The sequence below is a fragment of the Lampetra fluviatilis genome, chromosome 4 (assembly GCF_964198595.1).
Source record: "Lampetra fluviatilis chromosome 4, kcLamFluv1.1, whole genome shotgun sequence".
NCBI classification, from domain to species: domain Eukaryota; kingdom Metazoa; phylum Chordata; class Hyperoartia; order Petromyzontiformes; family Petromyzontidae; genus Lampetra; species Lampetra fluviatilis.
This window is the reverse complement of record NC_136278.1, coordinates 20,927,709-20,953,127: the sequence shown is the minus strand read 5'-3', so window position 1 is coordinate 20,953,127 and position 25,419 is coordinate 20,927,709. Positions and strand designations below refer to the sequence as shown.

General features: G+C 45.7%; 3 protein-coding genes across 3 annotated transcripts in view; 1 reads left to right on the top strand and 2 right to left on the bottom strand.

Moving 5' to 3' along the window:
• The window catches only part of LOC144931651 (cyclic AMP-dependent transcription factor ATF-7-like), a 28,597-nt gene extending 26,739 nt beyond the window's left edge, over nucleotides 1–1,858 (bottom strand). The window contains exon 1 of the mRNA XM_078855767.1: nucleotides 1,657–1,858. The gene's annotated coding sequence lies outside the window, so the exon portion shown is untranslated. The remainder of the gene's footprint in view (nucleotides 1–1,656) is intronic.
• A 3,499-nt stretch (nucleotides 1,859–5,357) lies between these two features.
• LOC144931650 (protein phosphatase 1 regulatory subunit 14B-like) lies at nucleotides 5,358–16,213 on the top strand. The gene is made up of 4 exons (XM_078855766.1): nucleotides 5,358–5,678; nucleotides 11,434–11,517; nucleotides 12,172–12,204; nucleotides 12,594–16,213. Exons 1-4 carry the CDS (start codon nucleotides 5,466–5,468, stop codon nucleotides 12,660–12,662), a joined length of 399 nt encoding a protein of 132 aa, XP_078711892.1. The 5' UTR covers nucleotides 5,358–5,465; the 3' UTR covers nucleotides 12,663–16,213.
• Nucleotides 16,207–25,419, bottom strand: part of LOC144931649 (MFS-type transporter SLC18B1-like) — a 27,877-nt gene continuing 18,664 nt past the window's right edge. The window contains exons 13-15 of the mRNA XM_078855765.1: nucleotides 23,919–24,012; nucleotides 21,348–21,397; nucleotides 16,207–20,182 (exon numbers count right to left, since the gene is read on the bottom strand). Of these exons, the coding sequence (XP_078711891.1) occupies nucleotides 20,107–20,182; nucleotides 21,348–21,397; nucleotides 23,919–24,012 (220 nt within the window). The 3' untranslated portion in view covers nucleotides 16,207–20,106. The remainder of the gene's footprint in view (nucleotides 20,183–21,347; nucleotides 21,398–23,918; nucleotides 24,013–25,419) is intronic.

Genomic DNA, 25,419 nt, shown 5'->3' with positions numbered 1-25,419 from the left:
TACGGCAAATGAGGTCCATACAATTACCCACCACCACCACGCGGTTAATATTCTGCACTGGTCCAATTCTAGGCCAGACAACAATCATGCAATACGAGCTAACACACAGCAATGGGGCATTGGAGTAATGAGAGGGCCGAGATTGGGTGCCAGATCTCTGTCAAAATTGAGATAGAAACTAAAAAAAAAAATTTAAGCTAAAGTATTTTTTTTATTTTACCAGATAAGGCCCACTGAGCTAAAGACGGTCACTGCATCACATGCTTTCAGATGCGCTTCTGCGGCCGTCTGGAACGCTCTTCCTTCCGATATTAGGAAGCCTCAGCCGAAATGCACTTTTCAATCTAGATTGAAAACTAATTGCTCTGGAATTGCTTTTTGTGTTTAGTTTGTTGCCCTCCCCCCACACCTTCCATTGGCACGGCTGGCTTATGCACAGTATGAAAGAAGTTCAACATACATTCATACATATAGCTCTTTTTCAGAAGCGATCTGACCACAAATGACAGCTCAACGAAATTGCTTATCACGTGGAAATTTATAGCAGCCAAATACTCTAAATGCATGCTTCTAAATGTAGAGGAACAAACCGGAGGATCCGCAGAAAATTTCAAGCGAACACGGGGAGAACATGCAAACTCCAAATATACAGGTGCCAGAGTCGGGATGGAACCCACGACCTTCTGTATACCAGGGGTGGTAGTTAACATCTCGCCACTGTGTTAATGTTCAGTCAGGATTAAGGTCAGCATCTAGGCTAGTGTTTGGTTCAGGCTCTGATTCAGAGTTAGATTTATGGTTTAGGGTTATATGTTTGTGAATAGAGTCCGGTCAAATATCTGGTTCAATATTATGACTCTCTGCAAGGGCAGGGCTGAGGTCAGTTTGGGGTCAATGTAAGCGGCCAGTTGCAGAGACATTTTAAGTATATGGGAAAACAATCTCATGGTGTTTTCTGTATCCAGCCACTGGTCTGGGTCAATTATGGGCCAGAGACCGAGTCAGAAATAATCTGGGTCATGATTAGCTCAATGTCAGAATCTGGACCAGAACATGGGTTGGAGTCAGATCTTGGGTAAGTTTATATACCACAGTCATATCAGAGTTTAAATATCGGAGTGATTTCAAAGTTTACATGTCTGAGTCAATTTCAGGTGAGGGTCACAATGTGGTTCATGCCTGCTTTGCGGGTCAGGTTCAATGCTTAACCTTATTCACACGGGGCAGCTTCAAGTATTCAGTCCATAATTCTTGGACAGAACGTGAGCCATGCATGGGTGCGGGTCACGCTCAATTAATAACCGTGGTCCGATCTGGACCAAGGTGGTCAGTATCAGGATCACATGCAGGGTTGAGAGACCCAACCACGCCAAGGATTTGGGAATGCCCCCCTCACAGCCCGTAGGAGGAGGAGGAGGGGTGGTCTCGAGGAGTAACGGTGCCGGGGCGAACCCTCGTCGCCTGCGGCAGACTCGCTCTTGAGCCTCGGACACATGAACAGAGACACCGAGCACCAGCCAAAAGCAGCAGCAGTAGCAGCGGCACAATGAATGAAGCAGCAGCAGTGATGATGATGATGATACACGAGCTCTGAATGGGTCGCAGCGCACTAACAATGGGGGCCCCGTGGCCTGAGCGCTGTTAGGCGTCACTCACCGCGGAGAAGCGGGGAGCACGGGCCGAGGCTACATAGAGGATCTCACGCCGGCGACGACATTGAGAGACGTTCTTCACCCCCGCGCCCCCCTTAGATTTCAATCGCTCGCTCTCTCAAACGCACACTGACACTCACCTACACACACACATCTAACACACACACGAAATACACCGCCTCGCACGCGGGTGACGTCATGACGCAAGTTGCGCGGTGACGTCACGACGCAAATTTTGCGTCGTGACGTCACCGCGTCAGAACAAAACGTGGCGCGATGACGTAATCGCGCCGACACGTGCGTCATCGCGCTGAGGAGCGTCGCCCGTCTGGACGCCAACGTCATCGCGTAACGATTGGGCGCGAGACGACCCCGATACGGATGACGTCACTCATTGCAAACCGTGCCTGGGGACGTATGCGTCGTGATGTCATCACGTCGCTGCATCTTCGAACCTCATTATGCACGAGATAAGCAAATCATGTCGGTGAAAAATAAAAACTAAAAATAAATAAATGGTGATTTAAAGCGTTTGTGACTGCAGGGATTCATCCTCTTGGTTCTTTCTTGTGTTGTGGCCGAAACGTCGTGAGAATTTTATTTTCTTATGTTTTATTTTTATTTTTCACTTACGTGACTTTACCGAAAGAAGATAAATAAATGGAGATATTATTTAATTAATATTTATTACTTTTTTTTTCACTTACGTGACTTTACCGAAAGAACCAGAGAGTATGGATCATTGCAGTCACGAAAACTTCAAATCTAGAATAAGCAAATCAATGCTGCAAAAATTATGCACTCGCAGTAGGCCGATGGATGGGTTGTTTGGCAGTGGTAGTACTTTCTTTGTTACTTAGAGGCAGATATATATGTGCTTTCTTTTTTTGTTACTTAGAGGCAGATATATATGTGCAAAAGGCATTGCTTAGATATATTGCTATTTAACTGTTTATTTGGTTATTCTGCGTTATGATTGTCTTCTGCACGTACAGATCGAACACATGAATGTAACGATACACGTACTAAACGTGTCGGTTTGGACAGGTTTATCCCAGTAATCTAAACACATTTTAACCGCATGCTCGACCCCACGATTCGAATAAAAGTTGGGGCTATCTGAGCATACGCAGGGCTACCTCAGGCAGTCGACAGAGATGCCTGGGCAGTAGGCGGGGCTATCCGATTAATGGGCGGGGCTGCCTGACAAGCGGGCGGAGCTACCTGATTAGTGGGCGGGGCTACCTGGCAAGTGGGTGGGGCTAGCTGATTAATGGGCGGGGCTACCTGGCAAGTGGGCGGGGCTAATTGATTAATGGGCGGGGCTACCTGGCAAGTGGGCGGGGCTATCTGATTAATGGACGGGGCTACCTGGCAAGTTGGCGGGGCTAACTGATTAATGGGCGGGGCTACCTGGCAAGTGGGCGGGGCTAGCTGATTAATGGGCGGGGCTACCTGGCAAGTGGGCGGGGCCACCTGATTAGTGGGCGGGGTCTATAGAGTAGGCGGGGCCACTCTGGAACATGCAAACTCTACATATTACGGTATGCGGATCGGGATCCAACCCACCGCACCTCCTGTATAGCAGGCGAGGGAGATAACATCTCCTAGCCACCGCGGCGCCCCAACATTGTCATCATCATCATCATCCATGATCAAATCCACTGTTGGATTAAGGTCTCTCTTAGGGGCCGTCCATAAATGACGTCACGCGATTTTGGACGATTTTTTACCCCCCCCCTCGTCACACGACGTCACAAAAAGTCAGACCCCCCTCAAATATGACGTCACAAAGCTCTGCTCTCCAACCCCCCCCCCCAAAACCATATTTCCATTTTGAAAATAAAACATGCTTCAAATCGCTGTTAAATGAAGAAACATTTATTAAGAAGTCTATTTAATTAAGTAGAACGTGTTAAATTTCGATTTAAAGCTTTCGTGACTGCAGGGATTCATCTTCTTGGTTCTTTGGGTAAAGTCACGTAGAAGTGAAGTAATGAAATAATAAAAATAAAACATAATAAAATAATTCTCACGACATTTCGGCCACAACGCAAGCAGCCGTCCTCAGGTGACAGACCTGGTTTCACCTGAGGACGGCTGCTTGCGTTGTGGCCGAAACGTCGTGAGAATTATTTTATTGTTTTATTTTTATCATTTTATTATTTCCCTTCTACGTGACTTTACCGAAAGAACCAAGAATATGAATCCCTGCAGTCACGAAAGCTTTAAATCTAAATTTAAGTAGAACGTGATGCCTATATTTATTTAAAGTAGCGCATTTTTACGTGACGTCACATTTCTCAAACCCCCCCCTCCCCTCGTCACACATCGTCACAAATGTCTGACCCCCCCCCCCTCTAGGTGCGTGACGTCATTTATGGACGGCCCCTTACACGCCGTCTCTCACTTTAGCCCGGCGTTCAAGTTCAAGTTCATTTATTAGGTATAGCCCTGTGAGCCATTCAGCTCTTGAATCGGGTGCAACCGCAACAAACAAAAAACAAAAACATGAACAAAAAACATCTTAAAGTGAATATGTGACTAAGTGCAAACAGAAAATCCAAGAAAAGACAGCAAAATATTGCAGAAAAAACACCGTACACCAACGCTGTGTGCAAAAATCCCAGTGGGATGCAAGTCAAACAACAACAACAACAACCACAAGACAGCTTAGATTAAGGCCATCAGTCTAACTCTGTACTACAACAAACAAACATGGCTAAACCAATACACTTTTCGAAATCACCAAAATAAAGCCATGAAAGCAATGAAAAAGCAATCATAGGAACTGTGACAGAATTTTCACAATAAATGGCATAAACAACATGTACTACCAAAACCCTGCAGCCATAGCTGGCTGCATGAGTCACTCCACCTTTAAGATCAGCACACTAAATCAAAACACAGGTCATACTTTGTAGCGATCATCCGGAGCGAAACATTTTATTTTAGGTCACTGAATAGCACTGGCAGCTAGGGGTGTACAACTCCTCTAGAGCAGTTTTGAGTGAAGATCTCATAGGTAGTGACTCAAGTTTCAATTTATTGGCTTCGAGACCCTCCGAGCACGTTGCACGCCTCGACTGTGCGCGTCATCGATGACGCAATCACGTACTCGACCGACGCAACGTCATCACGTCACGTGCAGTCACCGCCAGCGCGTTGACGTCACCACCATAACACGCAGCTCACCTGGGCTCCGTTGTGCCGTGTCCACGCGGACCATCAACGTCATTACGCACCATTCGCCAAGCGCTGAGCATCGTCGCGTGACGTCACCACGCAGCGTGCGCGATTGCGTCATCGACAGTGCGGTGTAACGGCTCCTGAGAGCACTCTACCTGGGCTCCGTCGTGACGTAATCACGTAAACGGACGTCGGTGCTGAGCAACGTCGCGTGACGTCACCACGCAGCGCGCGCGATTACGTCACCGCTAGTGCGGTGTAACGGGCTCCTGACAACATTCTACCTTGGTTCCGTCGTGACGTAATCACGTAGACGGACGTCGGCGCCGAGCAACGTCGCGTGACGTCACCACGCAGCGCGCGCGATTACGTCACCGTAAGCGCAGGGCGATGGCGATCCCTCGCCTGCAACGTACCTGGGTTGCGTCGTGACGTCACCCGCGCTGCGTGCGTCCCCCAACGCTGAGCGTAGCGCGTGACGTCGGCCACGCAAGCGTGCGTGATGACGTCACACCATCGGTTCACCTCGCAGGTGCGAGCCCGAGGAGGAGGTAAGAGACGCACGGAGGCAGCGGCGGCGGCGTTGGCGTTTGACACAGAGAGGACGAAGAGCGGCGACAAACGATGTCGGAGAGCAGCGGGACTCGCGTGTGCTTCGAGGCGGGCGCTGAAGAGGAAGGCGAGTGCGAGGGTGAGGAGGAGGAGGATGCCGGGGCAGGCGCGCCGGGCCGCAGGCAGGGCAAGGTGACGGTGAAGTACAACCGGCGCGAGCTGCAGCGCCGCCTCGACCTGGAGGGCTGGGTGGACGAGAGGCTCACGCAGCTCTACGCCTGCCCCGTGAGTCTCGCTCGCCATGCGCTTCACCTGCCCAACCAACACAGTCCACCACCGGTGTTGGGGCGGGGGGCACCGCCGTACACAATGACCGCGACAGTGGTGAAGTGTGCGGTTACACAAACCCAGTGTGACCGTCACATTTTTTTGTTGTTGCGGTGTTTGTTAGTTTGGGTAAAGTTACGTGGGTATAAAGTAAAATAAATAATAACGTAGGTATAAAATAAATAAACACGTAGGTATAAAAGAAAATAAATCATCACATAGGTAAATAAATAAATAAATCGTCACGTAGGTGTAAAATAAAATAAATCATCACGTAGGTAAAAAATAAATCATCACGTAGGTAAAAAATGAAACAAATCATCACGTAGGTATAAAAGAAAATAAATCATCACGTAGGTAAAAAATAAATAATCACGTAGGTATAAAATGAAATAAATAATCACGTAGGTATGAAAGAAATCATCACGTAAGTATAACATAAAATAAATTAAATGAATTGAATCAGTAATTTAATTTATTTCATACCTACGTGACTTTACCCAAACTGACAAACCGAAAGAACCAAAGAGTATGCATCCCTGCAGTCACGAAAACTTCAAATTTAGATTGTTAGTTGTTGGTTAAGGCCGGGAATGAGCGATGCTTAGTACAAGGGGGTGGGTCCAAATGTCTTGTGACACCCCCCCCACGCCCCCTGTTTAATTCACTAAACCGTTATTTTTAAAGTAAGGTTAATTTAAAAGGGCCACTGGAGCCAGTTATCTCTTTCAGAAGCGACCTGGCCACAAATGATAGCTCAGCGAAGCGGTTTATCGCCATGTGGAAATGTATAGCAGCCCAAATACTGTGAACGCGTGGCGATGTAAATTTTAATTGTGGAGGGGAAAACGCCGACCACGGTAAGAGTGAGACACGCAAACTCCAAATATACAGTTTCAATTTCATTCATTTGGTATATCCATCTGAGCCATTCGGCTCTTGAATCGGGTGCATCCGCAACAAACAAAAAACAAAAAAACATCTTAAAGTGACTTTGCGCAAACAGAAAAATCCAGGGAAAAACTGCAAAGTCTTTAATAAAAAAATCACCGTACAGCAGGCGTCAGGGTCGAGAACGAACCGACGGCCTGCCGCATACCAGGCGAGGTAATTAACATCAACAAGGGCCGCCACACCGCCTGCAAGGGGTGATTTCACGTGCTTTTTGGTATTGTCGGAGCCAGCAATGAAGGACACTTGAGTCGGCTCAAGTTGTGTGTATGCTGGCGTCTTATGTTGCAATAGGGTCGTCCATAAATTACGTCACGCACCTAGGGGGGGGGGGTTCAGACATTTGTGACGATGCGTGACGAGGGGGGGGGGGAGTTTGAGAAATATGACGTCACGTAACAATGCGCAACTTTAAATAAATATAGACAACACGTTCTACTTCATTAAATATACTTTTTAATACATGTTTTCTCCAACAAGATCAGAGTGCAGCGCCACATTAAATACGCACTAAAATGACAATAGTTTAAAACCATTTGAAGCATGTTTTATATATTTTTTTTTGGGGGGGGCAGAGCTTTGTGACGTCATATTTGAGGGGGGGTCTGACTTTGTGACGTCGTGTGACTAAGGGGGGGGGGGGTCAAAAACCGCGTGACGTTATTTATGGACGGCCCCATAGGTGCTCGCTAACAACACCAGTCGTCTCGACTGTCGTTTAAACAGTTGATGTGGTCATCTGTGTGACTGTCCAGCTTGTGTGTGTGCCTTTCTACGTGTGCCTCTTGGGTTTTTTGCAGGTACTGTATCACGATAATGAGTGTTCGTGCGTATCCTTGTGTCTGCATTTTGGGGAGCGGTGGCACAGTTGTTAGCGCACTGCGCCGAGTTAAGATTCCCGTTCAAGGCCAACGTTGGTAACAGAGTATATCTGAACCAGATCTGGCCCTCCCCTAGGTCGACTCGGTCTCAAATTATTACCTGGTGCGGTGTCCAAACGGTGAGCGCGTGGTGTTGGCCTCCCCACTTCCTTGTGGGACCTGCCGGTCATCACAGGTGTTCGCTAACAGCACGTGTCCCAAATCGATTGCGAAAAGCTGTATTCATAGGGGGTCTTTGTTTTTGTGCCTGAAGACTGTGTGTGTACTCGTAAATGTCTTTTTTTTGTGAATAAAGTACTTGTGTCTGTTTCTTTACCGTAAACAAAATACATAAACAGTTGCTCCGAGTTATAAAACGCAGGCCCATCGGCTGATGAGCCAAAAAAATTGTAATTCGCATTCCAGCCTAGGATCCCAATGCGCAGGAAACAAAACAGAACCAGGGGCAACCGACCAAAACTAAAGAGGGAATGCCACTTTAAAGAGATGGGTTGTCAAAGCAGACTTAATTATATCTACCGACTCTGATTTCAAGTGGCAAGGCGTTCCATAGCTTGGGGGCCACGCTAACAAAAGCCCGAGCACCAAAAGAGCGCGCAACCTTAGACCTGGGAGTGCCGAGCAGTTGGCGATCAGAAGATATTAAGCACTGGCGGAGCCGGTGGGGTGGCACGTGCCCCCCCACCCCACCCATGATCAAATCGAAATCCCTAATTTCCATCGGATCATTGGGGTTTATTAGTAATAAATCGGCATTTTGCGACCCCTACTGCCACTGTGTAGCATATTATAACGTGCCAGGGCCTCTATGAGATGATAGGACAATAGTCTGAGTCCATAATTGGCAATAAGTAACGGCAAAGCGGTTATAAGTGACTCGTTGTGCGCAGTTGCGTATACAGTAAACGACTTCCCTGAAGGCATCAACACCTTCAGCGAGCGTGATGCCAATCACACAACGCGGTTCGAATTCGACCCTCGATCGATGGCAGCGCCATCGCCGCACACGCGTCGAATAAAAAGCAAGGGACAAGTCCTTACTGACTAACAACTCCTCTATCATTTTTCATTGCTGGAGGGGTTGCCCCCCCTACCTGAAAATCCTGGCTCCGCCATTGTTTTTAAGAACCTTGATGGATATATAAATGTATCAGTTCCCCGCAATTAATGTGGGGTGAGCCCTTTTAAAGCCTTATATTATTTCCCCTCAGTTCACAAAGACAGTGGCATGGCAAATTGTACACTTAATTACTATGTTCAATTTTTATACCGGTTAAAGAACCGTATACATTTTGGACTTATAAAAATCAATTGTCACCGATAATTTCATTGAGAAGGGTAGCCCATTCATTACGACGCTATACAAGTGAAGACTAGATGGCCAGTTATGGTGCACTTCATCATTCCTTTACAGGTCTTATACAAGCTACACAATTGGGCTATTCCGTGGCTACACGCAGTGGCCTGCACATGCAAATAATCTCGGTATCTTTAACCTCCGCTTTACTGCCGAACGGCGGTGCTTTTGACAAATACGCCAGTGGCTGTGTTTAAATTTAGAGACGTACAAAGTTCAAGTTCATTTATTAGGTATAGCCCTGTGAGCCATTCGGCTCGTGAATCGGGTGCAACCGCAACAAACAAAAACATGAACAAAAAACATCTTAAAGTGACTATGTGACTAAGTACAAACAGAAAATACAAGAAAAGACAGCAAAACATTGCAGAAAAAAATCACCGTACACCAACGCTGTGTGCAAAAATCCCAGTTGGATGCAAGTCAAACAACCAACAACAACCACAAGACAACTTAGATTAAGGCCATCAGTCTAACTCTGTACTACAACAAACAAACATGGCTAAACCAATACACTTTTCGAAATCACCAAAATAAGCCATGAAAGCAATGAAACAGTGATCATAGGAACTGTGACGGAATTTTCACAATAAATGGCATGCGCATCTCAAAGTCAGCTGGCTACAATTTACTTACGGTAAGCCTGATTCGATGTAAATGTAAGACTAATTGATTTGTGTCTCAATAGCAAATCGAAGTCAAGTAAAATACACCAAGGTCTTGCATATTTTTTGGAGATCCACAGCTGCACTTACATGAATTACACGTATTTGTATAACTTGGGCTCTTTGTAAACGTTTGTCTATGTGGAGACATTAACACGAGCAGCGGAAACATGGCAAGTAATTGTATGTAACCCTGTTGAAGTGAATGAGAGCAGTATTGACTTAGAATCCATAAAAACTCTTACCGTGTGAGCATTTCTTTGAGAGCAGTTTGGAAGTTGAATAATTGAATGCATGGATTGTATGACTTTGTGTGGCCATTCTGGGTTAAAGTGCAACCGTGGTTCACTGCTTCTCATTACGGTGCTGAGTTTTGTTGCGTTCCGATGCAAACATTTCAAAACAAACTTCATGTGGAATGGATCAAGAAAGATTCGATACTCCAGATCATGATACACGCATCATATTTACCGTTTAAGAACCGTCCTTTGCGATTCGTATATGTTGCGTGTGATGGGTTAATGTCACCCCTCGAGCCAAAATATAATTTAGCAAATATTTGACAATCATTCACAACCCTTTTGTAAATCCAGCACTGGATGAAAGCCTTCCGAGGCTGTGTCGGTCATAGGGGTGGTGTTTGAACGTAGATCACCAAGCCAGTCGGTGTGAAATTGAAAGGAATTGATTTAGATATCACTCGCCACTTGTGTCAGCCGTAACCGACAATCAAACTCTGATCATTGTGGCTGGGGTGAATATTTACAAAACACCGTCTTAATATGTCATGATCTTTCAACCTTAAACGTGTTCGGAGTAGGTACGATGCAAGTCTGCGTGATTACTTCATGAAACATTCACGATAGATTTTCTCACGCGATTGGACGTACAATTCGCCATGCAACTGACGTGGTTGTATATCGGGCTTTTAAATGACCCTTGCGCTCGAAGTGGCAAGTGTTGTAATCCACCCCACTTTGGATTGGCCATGGCTTCCTTGAAAAGCTTTACAGCCCCAGTTAATGTGTTTGCAGTGCTTATTACGGCTGTATCTATGCCCCCCTCCATCATAACGTCACTTGTTACTTCAATGTCAACACTTAGTCCACTGTTCACTTCTTTTTTATGGCCTCGTGGTTCATATTGCATTGAAAGTGACTGCAGTATTTTTTTTACGAAGAAATCACAAAGAGCGTTGCACATGAATCAGAAATCACAGATTTTTACACACAAGATGGAACGTGTGTATCGTCGATGTCAAAATTATCGTATCTGGTCAATTGCCCCATTTCATAATCACCCAGGCAATATTATCACGAGACCCTAGTAAAGGCGCCATGATACTTCGCTTGTTATGAAATATGTGGCATTTGATTATCTTACGTAGGGCTTTGTTGAGCGGAGCCTTGATAAGTTCAGCGAGTTTAATGGGTGCCTCGGTAACCTCGTTTTTGCCTGTGTTGAATTGTATTCTGACCATATTCAGTTGTGAGTGGTGGAGGGGGCAGTGCAGAAAAATCCACTGGAGTGCCTGGAAAAACCCCACTCAAATTTCACACATATTGATCATAAACTATTAAACTCTTGAAACCATTTTTATTTTAACAGGCAAGACCCACCAAGCTATATAACTCGTTTTCGGAAGCGACCTGGCCACAAATTATAGCTCAATGAAGTGACGTGCAAATTTATAAACTACTTAAGCCACTCTTGCCTTTCAGACACTGCATTTTCCATGCAGTGTCTCACTTTGTAGGAGGTAAAGGTAAAACGGAATTCGCAAAACACCCCAGGGGGGCAATACTTTCCTAACAAAGGACTCGCGACTCAATGAGGCTTTCCTCCTGTGTGCGCTGCAGGAGGAAGAGATGCCAGAGCTGGAAATTGACATCGACCATCTCCTGGAGCTCAACACGGATGAGGAGAGGGCGGAGCAGCTACGGGTGAGCTCATTGGAGTAACAACAACTACTTGAATTACTACTACCAGTAATGCTCAGCAAACCACCACTAACTAACTACGGTGGTCACATGGCCTAGTGGCGGCCCTCATTAATACTCTACTTTATAGTTGAAATGCTACGTGGCGTGTGCATCATAGTGGACGTTAAAGATCATGTGAGCTGGCGTCATGGTGTGACGTCTTCATCGCCCCTATAACTTGTCAGGACCCTCCTGAAAAAGAGTCACGCGACTCAGGCTTTCCTGGGTAAACGAGCATAATAAATACAACAGCATAATAAATACAACAGCATAATAAATACAACAGCATAATAAATACAACAGCTATTAATGCTGTCTTTATCACACTTTACGAGCAACCACTATTTGATCTGGTGCGGCAGTTGAAACGATGGACAAGTTTCTTTCAGCCTATCCTTGGATAGGCAGGCCCCCATCATAGAGATGTGCAGTTTATGTTGGGATTCATGACTGACAAGGAAGCTCCTTAAAAAGTATGAGCGTGGATATATTTTTTGTTTCAATGGACTCGCATACAGAATTAGCAGTCAATATTGACAAGTGTTCACGTGCACTGTTCTTGTAAAAAAAGCCAAATTCACGTTTTTTATGAATATATTTTTTATGCCATTCCAGGAAATCTTACAGGCATGCGCCAACAGCCCAGAGGTGAGTTTAAACGTAGCCTTTTGCGAACAATATCCGTGAGGTTTTTGGGTTACATTTGCGTACTCCAATGGTAAATGTTGTGAGTTTACTCCCCAACACACCGGTGTGCTGAACTAGTAACGAATAGGCATGTTTTGTTTACGTGACAAACCTTACTAATTGGCTATATCGGGTGGTGGCGGGTTTAACGATGCATTTATATTTACACGATCGCACCCAGAAATCTATACTATGGAGCCCAGAGGTAAGTGCCACCTTGCTATTCGATATGTTGATGCCCCCCAGGGGCACAAGGAAGCCGCAATGACTGGAACTGATAACTAATATGAAATCACGACACAGCCGTCTCGTGCTCGCGCGGACGTAGAAACTAATGTGCCTCATTGCAGGGGTTCATCGCGGATCTGCTGTCGAGCCTCAAAGGGATGAAGAAACTCAACAACGGCAGTCGGAAGTGATGGCTCCGTGGGCTTCTACGGTCAAGCAGCTCACCCCCAGACTACAAGAAGCCTTTCGTTAATGCGAATGACGAACTCGTTGGGCGAATGGGCTTTTACAAGTAACCGGAGTTGTCGCTTTAGTGGCTGGAAACTATGCAAACCCCGCAAGTCTGGCATGCGAGAGGTGCCTTTTTGTTACCTGAGCTTGTGCTTCGTGTGCGTTGTGAGCCTTGGGTTTCGCACGCCGGCTAAGGGAGAGCATGCTGGGTCCCGTGATATTCGTTCCAAAGCAGTGGGGTATCCTTGAACATCGGTCTTTGGGGCTCAGAAATATTAATGCGGTAGTTACACTTTTGCATTTTGCAACGGTGGTTTTAACGTTTTGGTTCGGTCACAGCACGGAATAGACAATTGTGTAGCACGTGGAGCTGAGCCGTCTCGAGCAGAACGTATACATTTGTAACTGGTTAACGTTAATGAATAATAAATCCGTTTTAACGACACTCGGACAACGGTAATGGTACGCAAGTTACTTAATCGTGTTACAAAATGCATAGCTTTAAGTGAGACCGAAATCTTTTACGTTTAGCAGCAGGTAGCAATGTGTGCGATGGCTTTTCGTGTTAAATGCATGTCGGTGTTGACTTGTGTCGATTGGTCTTTATAACGTAACGATGTGCGCATGACCCCGAGACCAGATGTGTGGTTCCACGGTGGGGATCTGCCTCACCACGTGGCAACGATCACGTGGTGCAGTCTCGCGAGGTTGTACAGTAAAACCTTGGATTGCGAGTAACTTGGTCTGCAAGTGTTTTGCAAGGCGAGTAATTTTTTTAAAATAAATATTAATTTGATAAACGAGCGAGGTCTTGCAATACGAGTAGTACGTATACGCTTTGTCTGCCGAGTGTCACGTGATCACAACTGATATACGAGTGCTTTGGATTACAAACACGTTTCCGGAACGAATTATGCTCGCGATCCAAGGTTTTGCTGTACTCCTCTTACCTCCACTAGAGTAGTGGTGATGATGGCGATGATTGGAAACTCTGCTGCATTTTTTAATTGAGCTGTGCCCCCAGCGAGTGGGAACAAATATGACCCAATCAACTTCAATGCTTCTATGCTTCTCATATCTTGGGAGCTGAATAGAGTTGAGCCTGGTTAATATTTGACATGGATGGACTACATCAGGGTTTTCCAGGTGTTGTTGGCTTGGGGCTGTGAGATCGTCAGGAGTTGGCAGTGTTTTATATCCTTGTATAACATTCCCTGTTGGTTTTCTGGTGGTTTTTTCCCTACATGCCACTCAATCATTTATGGAACTGGCCAAACATCCCAATGGAGGACCCTCCTGTAAAATGTCCATAGTGGTTAAGATCTTCTTGGGTAAAATATTGGCATGAGTACATTTAAAAATATCATCTGTTTTGTCATTCCCAGCCACTAAAGCCGGTGGCTGCCTGTAATGTGATGCAGAGGCCTGCACTGACGTTTATTCATTGTGCATGTTGGATATATATGTCATGGAAAGGCCCACACATTTTAAAGAGGTGCAACGAGTAAGCACGGCAAAGTCCCGCGGACACTAATCACAAGGCATCAAGTCTGCATTAACCACGCGTGCATGTGGTAAAAAAAACTCAAACAAATATGCGTTGATAATGTATGCACTCTCCATGCAACTGGTTGGGTCTGCACTGGCGGCAGCCCCTTTTATGACCAAAGGCCGCCCAAAGGCGAGCAGTTACAAGGAGTAAGCAAACACCAAAGCATTCATAGCTGGGGTTAAGCAATTATAGCTATCAGGACCCCCTTTCACCAGTATAAATACTCCTGTACAGCAGCAAGGGTAAATCGATTTTTTATTTTATGATTTTATGTCTTGATACTATTAACTACTTTTATTTTACCAGCAAAGGCCCACTGAGCTATATAGCTATTTTTCAGAAGCGACCTGGCCACAAATGATAGCTCAACGAAGTGGCTTATCATGTGGAACTGTACAGCAGCCAAATACTCTAAACGCATGTTTCTAAATGTAGAGGGGAAAACCTGGAGGACCCAGAGAAACAGCCACGCGACCACGGGGAGAACATGCTAACCCCAAATATCCAGGCATGAGGGTTGGGATTGAACCCACGACCTATACAACAGGCAAGGTAATTAACATCTCGCCACCGTGGCATACTGGAGAAAGGGTCCCATAATTACGAGCAGTCCTTGTTGACACGTACCTAGGCTATGTCCTGAGCTTTCTCACAAGTTTGAAGAATTGTTCATGAGAAAAACAACTTTAAAGTTGTGATCAGGCATAATTTGTACTGTATTACAATGCATGGAGGCGATGTTACGACATTGTTATAATGGTACGCAGAGGTGTAATGTCAGTTCCTTTTAATTAATGAAGCTTTAAACTCGTGTCAGACAGCCCAGGGTACATAGGCAAAGTCAATATATACCAGTTGGGTTTTTTGTTGTGTAAACAATAAAACAGGTTCCTGCTCTTAGATAATTCGAGCATGTTTTTATGAATACTGTGACCTATATCTTGTGGTTTACTTAAAATAATACATAGATGTACTGCAAACTGACTATGGAAAATATACAGACAATATCCATTTAGTGTACGTTTGCTGTAGATTACAATCCTTCGGCTGTGGTTGAAATTAATGTTTCCCTTAGATCTAGGCTATACCGACGAATTGTAATTGATACGACTTCTTGAATGATATACACGGGTGAGACTTTAAAACATTTTACTGGCATTCTGCAAAATTGCAATGTGGCAAGAGATACTGAAACGGACTTATATTCATATTTGTTCGATGTAAGACGAGTATACAATTATCCGTAATGCAAATTACATTTAAGGTGCGAGCAATGGGGCAGTAGATCACACAGCGCTATCGACCTGGTGCCCAAGTTCAATCTCTGGCCATGGCTTACATTCGTCATGAGTGACATGAACCAGGCCTGCAAACCCCTCCCAATGCACCGGGCTAATGAAGATTTGAAAGGTCGGCGACCGTTCCCTGGTTGATAATATGCAATTGTTTAATTTATATCTACAAGTATATCACCTCTGATTGCCGGCCATTGCCTATCAGCTTTGGTGCTGGGCACCTGCGAAAGAGCTTCATAGCATCGTGGGTTCCAGTACAAAACACATTCCTGCGGAGGGAGCTGGTAGGAGCGTTGGGTTGCTCGGTCAATGGCCAGGGTCAACGGCGGCGTGGTGTATTCCGCAAATATGTCCGACTGAGGGCGGGCACAAGCCGGCGTGAGTAGGTTAAACGTTGAGTTTTAGCATCGCGGGTTCCAGTACAAATAACGTGTCTGTGTACACGACTTTGCATTGCACCTCACCAAATCGCTCCCCATGTGTGGCTTCGCTTCACGAGCCACCTGCTCTCAATAGTGCACGTGGACATTCATTCAATGCGAGTAACACTGCCCCCCCCCCCATTTGTTGGGGGGTGTCCGGTGTTGTATTTCACTCATTCATTCTCGGTTTGTGTTGCATCGTCCCATTTTTTTTATTTATGCAATAAATCACTCTACTCGTGCTTCTGTTTGATCTCATGGACATATTTAATGTGCTTTTTAACGTAGTACAGTTCAGGACTGCCGAGTTTAGCTTGGTGCTATGCATACTGAAGTTTAATTTAGTTGCAGCAGCAGATGTATGTGTGCGAAGCCAGATACCGACCGACACAAACCAACACACTTCATTGTACCCGACCACCGTCTAATCAATGCTTTACATCATAAACCACGTGAAAATATCGAATACCCCTTTATAAATCTAACATTCTATGAGGTAGGTATTACGTGTCGTTAACACCCTTAAAAACTCGGCGCGCACAACGACTTCGTATCACGTTCACGCGATGCGAAGCGTTTAGAGGCCGTACAATACCACGGGTAAAGACACAATTACAAAAGAGAAAAAGAAGCAGACACGCATGGTGACCAACGAAAGAATGGGTGCCACATTTTAAATGTACGGTCAATTGTTTGCTTTGCATAGCAGCTGCACCGATTTAAGAGATCGTCAGCACTTCTGATGCCCCGCTGCCACAAAATATGCCGAGGATTTTTTTTGTAATAACCATTTTCATTTATACACCTTCGAAACGTCAAGTGTTTCTCGGCTTCACCGGTGGATCTCACCATTTTTTGCAGACAACCGCTCAATTGCCAACGAAAAAAAAGCCCAAATCAAATCAATAGATATTTTTTGCTCAATTAAAATGTGGAGTGGATAAAACACACCGCATCGTTAAGCCGTGTTACGTGCACTGCAAAAAAAATTCAAGAGTTTAATTCCTGGCCCCTGCGAATATTAGTAGCAACCGATATCTGAACTGGTTCTGGGTTCTGGCCCCAAACCCCTTCCTCGCTCCCCACTGCACCACAATCCCACACCGACCAGTGTGGAGAAGTATGGTCAAGCAATCTGCACGCCCGAGACGGCACTGGGAGGGCCCCTTCATGCATCAGTGGAGCGGCGGCGACAGGGCTGAACATTATTTTGCAATGCAGAGCACATTTGACCTGGAAGTTGCTTGTGTAAGGCTTTTGTGCAAGGCTCTACGGCTACTCCGGCGTCATGCAAGATCATTTTTAATACGAAATCGTCCAAGAGTTTCGAAGAGCCGTCCGTTGAGAAATTAAGGCTAAGGTCATAGGCAATGTGTTTTTGAACCTATACAAGTTTGAGTGCCACGATTTTAATGATATCCTTATTGGCAAATCTGCGATGCAGTATATTTACATAAACCCCTGTGAAACCCAAGGCGTCAGGCTAATTGCCTTTTAACTATCCCACAAGAACAAGAATTGGAGTAGGTGACAAAGCCTTTGCCGTTGTAACGGTTTGAAACAACCTTGTTACCTCCCCCTTAGTTTCGTAAATCTTCATTGAACAAAATATCCTGGAGAAAGATTAGTTCTGGATACAACCCACAGTTGAAAATGTAATTTTGTTTACTTTGATCCTTGCCTGTGTACCGATAGTCACATCTAAATGTGCGTGGTTTGGGACAGTTTTTGTTATTGTTGCCTTGCCCAAGATTGCATTTCGTGTTACAAAAATCCGCAGTAATTTATGTATTTTTGCAATTTCTAGTTACATCCTTAGATTTATTTTCAGTGACTTGCTTACTTTTCCTATAATTTGCACTCCGTGTTGTTGTATTGTTTGTTGTTGTAACTTTCTGACCCGCCCCCTTCTGGACATCTGTAAAAAAAAGTGCCTCATAGCTCATCGGATTCCTCCAGGATAAAGATTCTGATTGAATAAAAAAGTAAAGCGTACTATTAACAGACGTCCCTTTCCCAAAAATGTTGAATAGAGTAATATAATTTAGATTTATCAAACGCTTACGTGTTTGTATCGAGACGCACAGCTAAGCAAACAACGCAGTGCCTTGTAAGCTTATCCAATGATCTCTAACCGGGTTAACACACAACCTTGAGCTTGAACCGGGTTCTCGTAATGTAGCTCAGTGGGGGCCATACCCAGTTAAATAATCGACGACTAAAATATTTGTAAACATATCTGCGGACAAACGGTTTGGTGTTTACGAAGGGACACGCAACCCAAAATATGGGTCTCGGGTACACGTAACCAAGGACGCGTGCCTTGGGCTGTTTGAAGCTTCTGGGTAATTACTCTAAAGTTACCGTTCCTAACGCGGCTCTCGTGACATTACCACATTGACATATTACACTTCACGTTAGCGAGGAGGACAGCCATACGGGATCTTGCTCATGCCACAGCTGGCCTCAAGGATCGAGGGACGCTCAAGTGGGTGTCTTGGCCAGACGTCTTTGAAGACGTGGCAGTACCCACACTTTACCCCACCACACGTGGCCTGGGCCGACTGGTGCATCCATTAATACCGCTGGGTGGACAGAGGCGGGGTTAATTAAGTTGTCTCATCGTTTGAACCGCCGTGCCGGACGATTGAACCGGCAACGTCGAGGTTGCCAAGCCCAGTTGCACTACCCACTGAACTACGGCAGCATCCACGATTCATCGTAGGGCACGTAGTGATTCAACAGTGACATCTCACCGGTGCTGTCATGAGCTGCGTGACAAGCACTATAAAGTCTGTGTTTTCTCAGAAACAAAGATTCAAGCTAGTGTTGGATAGCCCACGACACAACCTGGATTGCTTAAGTACGTGAAAGCCGATTAACTTCTGATAATTTCTCTAAACGTAACGGCAATGGAGCCTATAGCGATCGAACGTGAACGGGAGGAAGAAAAAAATGAACGTTTTATTTTACTGGGAAAGGCCCACTGAGCTTTCTAGCTCTTTATCAGAATCGACCTGGCCACCAATGATAGCTCGGCAAAGTGGCTTATCACTTAAACGCATGTTTTTAAATGTCGAGGGAAAAACCGGAGGACCCGGAGAAAAATACACACAATCACGGGGAGAACACGCACACTCCAAATATACAGGCGTTAGGGTCAGGATCGAACCCATGACCTGTATACCAGGCGAAGTAGTTAACATCTCACCACCCTAGCACCTCAAGTGCACAGCAAAACGGGCATATGCTAAAGACGGCTGGACGTGCACACACCCATTCCAAATACCAAAGACACAACACACCCACGCACCACCTTCTTGGCCACACTCGTGATAAACCACGACTATAATTATTCCTCTGTTACAAAACTACAACATCTCTGATACGGCATGATTGAGCGATAAAAGTGCTGTAAAAATCAGAAAACACAAGCGCTTGTTATTTCTCGAGTCTTCCTGGGCCTTCGATGGTGAAGTGGCCACCGTGAAAAATAGAGTGGAGCCATAGGTTTAAAAAAAAAACGTTAAACTCGCCGAGAATGAACATGCAACTGAACTGTTAAGGAGGCAGGGAAAGTAGGACAGTAACAAGTTCTGCGCATATTTTCGCGAAATGGGGCATTTAACGATACCTCAATTCATAAATAAAATACTCTCACATTCACATGATATGTGACTAATAGCATTCCACGTTTACTATTTATACAAACTATATGTAATTGATACGTTAATTAACTGTGTAGGCAAACTGAGTAAACGCAATTCAGCAAACTGCAGAAAAATGTACGAGAAGCAATACAAGTGACGGTGCAACAATAACTCTATTTCATCAAATCGCTTTGGAGGGATGAGCAAACGCTTCACCACGACCGTATTTCCCTTAAGTCTCACTTGTACAGAAAACGGACTTGAGATTGACTGAAGCTAGTGGAGGTATGCGCAGAGTAAAACAAAAAATCCATGGCTCCACTCTTTTTCACGACTGCATTTCATACACATTCGGAAAGGCCCGACTCTCCGACATTCGTGTTTCCTGCTTGTCCCAGCGTTCTGCCCGCAGTGGAAGCGTTTCCCCGTTGCCCGCCTCCACACGCGTCCACTCCCTCCCTCTCTCTCTGCCCATCCATCGTGGCTCAGCGTGGAGTCTCGGAGAGCAGGGGCCTGGTCTCATCGGCCGAAGGCTCGTTCCGCTCCTGAGCCTCACGGTGTCTGGTGACGGGTGGGGGGGGGCAGTCAGAGGGCAGGTAGCATTCAACTCGTAGTTAACCCTTTCGCATTCAGATTACGTGAGTATTTCCCGGAGCGGAATCGGAAGAAAAACTTAAATATTCTGGCTAATCACCGGATGAAGGGTGTTGAAATCATACTCTTTGGTTTCTTCGGTAAAGTCACGTAGGTTAAAAAAGAAAACAGATAAATAAAATCACGACGTTTCGGAGGAAACACAAGCTTCTGTCTTCAGGTGGAACCGTCGTTGTTGTAATCACCAGCAAAACATCATACTCGAATTGTAAGTGTTGTGGGGTTACTCTCCAACATGCCGGTGTGCTGAACTAGTATCGAATTGGCACGTTCTGTTTACGTGACAAACACTAATTGGCTGTGTCGGGTGGTGGCGGGTTTAACGACACATTGATATTTAGGCAATCTAACCCAACAAAAAAAACTTTATTTTGGATAAAATAACTTTATCGGTACGTCTTCAGGTCATTTTCAGGTTGGAAGATGCACCGATGCTCCCAGAAGGCCAGGCTGGAGGGCATGTGGCACAGTTTGGCACCAGCTATCATATAATTGTGGTCGTGTCACTGCAGTTCTCGGCGGTGAGAACAATGTCTTTAAAAACAACGGCGCTATGCAACTCTCAAAGTAAAATTAACGCTAACCACTTGCGCGCTCTGCGATGTGGCGGTGAACGGGACACCCACTCTGCAACTTGCAGACATCTCGGAAGGGGCAAGAGTGACTTATCACGTCACTTGCGATGGCATCCCACATATATCGTCGCCCATTTACATATCAGTACAATAGTGCCCTTTTATCCGTCTAATGCTTCTGTTAAGTGTAGCTGTATGATGATCGATCAGTCTAAAGATATTCTGCCCAGCCGACTTATGCTACAGGGAAATTATTATTTGATGGTGATTAAAGTTTGTGCATTATCATCTGTTTCTCGTGTGATAATTGTTTTTGCCTTCATTTATACGCTTTTAATTGCTTTACTATATTTTTACTATATTTTCTTCTTGTTAGCTATTCATGTTTGTGAGGTATTCAATGGAGATTACACAAATGTCCTAAGACTCATTGAGGCTTTCCTGGGTAAACAAACGTGATTCATAGTAATAATATCAATAAAAACAATAACACATACCTTTTCTTGCATCTGGCCACACAGATGTAATACGTGGACATAATGCAAGCCTGGAACAAACACACAAAACGGGTCAACAGTGTTAGCATTCCACTCAATTCACTCCGAGTGTCCGGCAACACGACTGGACATCTATGAAAAAGAGCTTCACGGCTCATCGGATTCCTCCAGGATAAATGCACATTCTGGTTCTGAACTCTGCAAGGCTGTGCTCGCTCCACTGACAGCAGTACAGCAAAAGTGGCACCTTTGAGACACCTGGACAGACATCAACAGTTAATCATGGCTCATACCCGCGGCTTTTGTTATCCGCAATAACAAGTACGCACATGGCACTGGTCATATTGCCCGTCAATAATCGTGGATTTGGCCAGGATGCATCTCAAGGGATGTTGTTTGAGCTGATGGACAAGAGAAGGTCTATTCTTAACAATGTATCGAAATTTCGATTTAAAGCTTTCGTGACTGCAGGGATTTATATTCTTGGCTCTTTCGGTAAAGTCACGTAGAAGGGAAATAAAAAAAAATAAAACAATAAAATTCTCACGACGTTTCGATTGCAACACAAGCAATCATCAGGTGTGAAAACCACAGCAATAAAATTTGCTGTGGGTTTATTATTCGTGGGAATTTAATCGTTTTATTTTTATTATTTTATTATTTCCCTTCCACGTGACTTTTCCTTTAGAACCAAGAACAATTTATTGAAAGTTCCATTTTAATGTTCAATTTTATTGAGGGACTGTGTGTTGTCTTGGTGTGGTCTGGGACTGTTTTTGTTGTTGTTTTGCTGCCTTTTTCCAAGCTCAGGAATTGATTACACAATTTGAACTTCATGATTTATTTAAGGGGCGCCACGGTGGTGTAATTTCATCTCCCTCGCCTGGTATACAAGAGGTCGGGGGTTCGATCCCGACCCTTATGCCTGTATATTTGGAGTTTGCGTGTTCTCCCCGTGGTCGTGTAGATTTTTTTCTGGGTCCTTAGATTTCACCCTCCACATTTAGAAACATGCATTTAGTGTATTTGGCTGCTATACATTTACCTATAAGCCACTTCGTTGAGGTCGCTTCTGAAAAATAAGTTAATACATCAGTGGACTTTACCTCGTAAGATAAAACATTATTTAGTTTTATATTTGTAAGTGATTTGTTTACCGTTCCTATACTTTGCACTCTGATCGTGCTTTTGAATTGTTTGTTGTTGTAATGTTCTGACCCACTCTTACAGGTAGGAACGACAGTTCCACACTGCCCACCAGGGATTATTTGTCTGTCTGTCGTGCATAGCCACGCCCTCGATTTGTATTTCATAGAGCGCTTCGGGCGGGCTCAGCACCACGTGACGCGCCGCCCCACGCAGCTTGCGCCGCGTGACACGGATCGCACGAATGCGCTGTCCAACCAAGTTCCTACCTGCCCACTCCGAAGGAACGTGTTCGCTCATTGGATGGATTCCTTCAGTATAAATAAATATTCTGATTCTTAAGACTGCTGATGAAAGGGCAGCTAAAGGTATACCAACTGGTCCAGGAGCTTTCCCCTTTTATGCTCAAAGCACACACATGAGGAGCTTATTCTTACTATTTTACTGGTAGGAACCTCCTGGTTACACCAACCCACAGGGGATTATTGTGTCCGTCCGTCGTGCATCCAAAAATGGGAGGGGTGGGGCTGGGTGGAGAGGGGAGGGTGGGGAGCGGCTGGGTGGGGAGGGGCTGGGTGGTGAGGGTGGGGCTGGGTGGGGCTGGGAGGGGTGGGGCTGGGTGGGGAGGGGCTGGTCACCCCGTGGTGCCCGTATAAAACTCAACGTTTAACCTACTCACGCCGGCTTGTGCCCGCCCTCACAGTCGGGCATATTTGCGGAATACACCACGCCGCCGTTGACCCTGGCCATTGACCGAGCAACCCAACGTTCCTACCAGCTCCCTCCGCAGGAATGTGTTTCATTAATATTTTTTATTTCACCAGGTGAGGTCCATTGATATAAAAATCTCCTTTTCAGAAGTGACCTGGCTATCACAAATGATAGCTCAACAAAGTAGCTTATCACGCGGACATTTATAGCAGCCAAATACTCAAAACGCATGTTGATTCTAAATGTGGAGGGAAAAACCAGAGGCCCTGGATAAAAATCCACGCGACCACGGAGAGAGAGAACATACAAACTCCAGGCGTCAGGGGGTTGGAATCAAACCCACGACCTCCTTATATACCAGGTTTTTACCCATGCAGTGACCCTCTTTGGCTAGTCATCGAACAAAGATGGTCCACTGCATCGCATGCTTTCAGATGAGAGAGAATACTCTTCCTTCCGATATTAGGAAGCTACTGGAGCTACGCACTTTTACATCTACATTGGAAGCTCATTTCTTTAGAACCGCTTTTTGTGTTTAGTTTATTGTCCTTGTCCCGTACCTCCAATTAGCACGGATGGCTACGTACGGTGCGAAAGAAGTTCCACATACGTTCATAACGTTCCGCAGCAACGCGTAACGAGTTGGGGTTAAACCGCGTTGCCCACGGCCGGGCGTGCCGCCTCTGGGGTGGAGCGATGCACGTCCCCGCTCACCGCCACGAGCAGGAAGAGTCCCTGCACGGCGGCCGCCCACTTGAACTTGATTCGCTCGTTGAGGAATCCGCCCAGCGTGGGGCCCACGAAGCTCCTGGGGTGCACGGAATGAGGGCGGCCGTCACTGCACTGTTTCCACAAAAGTTAAACTGTGCATGTGTGTGTACGTATGTTGAACTTCTATCGCTCTGTACGTAGCCAACCGTGCTAATCGGAGGTGCGGGGGGAAGGACAACAAACTAAACACAAAAAACTGTTAAGTTTTATGTCCTTCCCCTGCACCTTCAATTTCGCAGCCGAGCTGAACGTGTAGTTTTGGGGAACTCTCAGTTGAGTTCCCCCAAAGCTACACGTTTACCCGGCTGCCAGAGGGTGTTTCAACCGTTATCGCGCAACTGAAAATCGATGTCGCTATTCCCTACCGGTCAACCCCTTTTCAGTGCCTACCTTACTACAGACCAATTCAGACCTTATTGCTCTACCCCGTGCCCTCAAAGATCTCAACGTTCATCCCACAAAGTCCCATCACAAGGGAGAAACACAAAAAAAGACAAAAATTCTCTATATAAGAATACGGGTAAACCGTATGGGTTGACAGCAATGGTATTCAAAATAATATCGTGCGCTGCCTTTGTGGAACGTGGGTAATGAATCAACAGGATTGGTATTTTGCAAATCAATTAGGTTACGAGCCGATTGGGCGTCGACTTATTTTTTTCTGCGGGGTTGGCAGATAATTTTTAAGACATGGGACATAAATGCTAACGTTTAACGTACACAAATGCTGCAGTGGTGGATTGTGGGTATTAAATTACGAGTGTCATACATGCCACAGTCTTCTGAACCAATGTATTGTTGCAGCTTCATTTCTTTACGGCAACACCTTGAAAGATTTTGATTTCACTCGGTCTTATTCTGCAGCATCTTGCCGGAGCCGCGGATGCTGAAACTCCTCTAGGGCTCGTCTCATTGAATCAGCTGCTAATGAGAAACAACTATTCATAAAACACGCAGGTTAATGCTAATATGAAGATGATGGCGACGGGAAGGGGGATAGATGTTTGACATCTGTCAGTGTACAGGCCAATCCTTTGTGTCTGCGGCTCATGGCCTCGTGGCTCACAGCGAGGTGATTATATCCCAACCACTGCCGCCGCTCGGCTCGTAACTTACTCGCTGGTGCCAGTCAGCCCGGGGGACACGGACCAGCAGTGCCTTACTTCACCACTGCATTCAGCTACTCTCGTGTGTAGGCCCCAGCTAGCCAAATTGCCCCGAGTCGGACGAAACAGACCGGCGCGTGGCCAAGGTCGATCATAGGCCACACCGTTTCGGCACCGTTTTTGACACGCGCGCGCCACCCCTGCTGCACGCGAAGCTGCCCAACAAAACAACTATGCACAGTGTTGAGCGGCTGACCCGCACACGGCAGAGCCCCGAAGCTGGAACTGGAAGTCTGAGTGAACTAGGCGAGGCAGCGATCGAGTGGTCGAGCGATCGG

Bases quoted from the DNA above. Each gene is read 5' to 3' on its own strand.
- LOC144931650 (XM_078855766.1), top strand. From the start codon at position 5,466: ATGTCGGAGAGCAGCGGGACTCGCGTGTGCTTCGAGGCGGGCGCTGAA. The intron at 5,679-11,433 runs GTGAGTCTCGCT...TGTGCGCTGCAG, and splicing joins CGCAGCTCTACGCCTGCCCC to GAGGAAGAGATGCCAGAGCT. The intron at 11,518-12,171 runs GTGAGCTCATTG...ATGCCATTCCAG, and splicing joins AGAGGGCGGAGCAGCTACGG to GAAATCTTACAGGCATGCGC.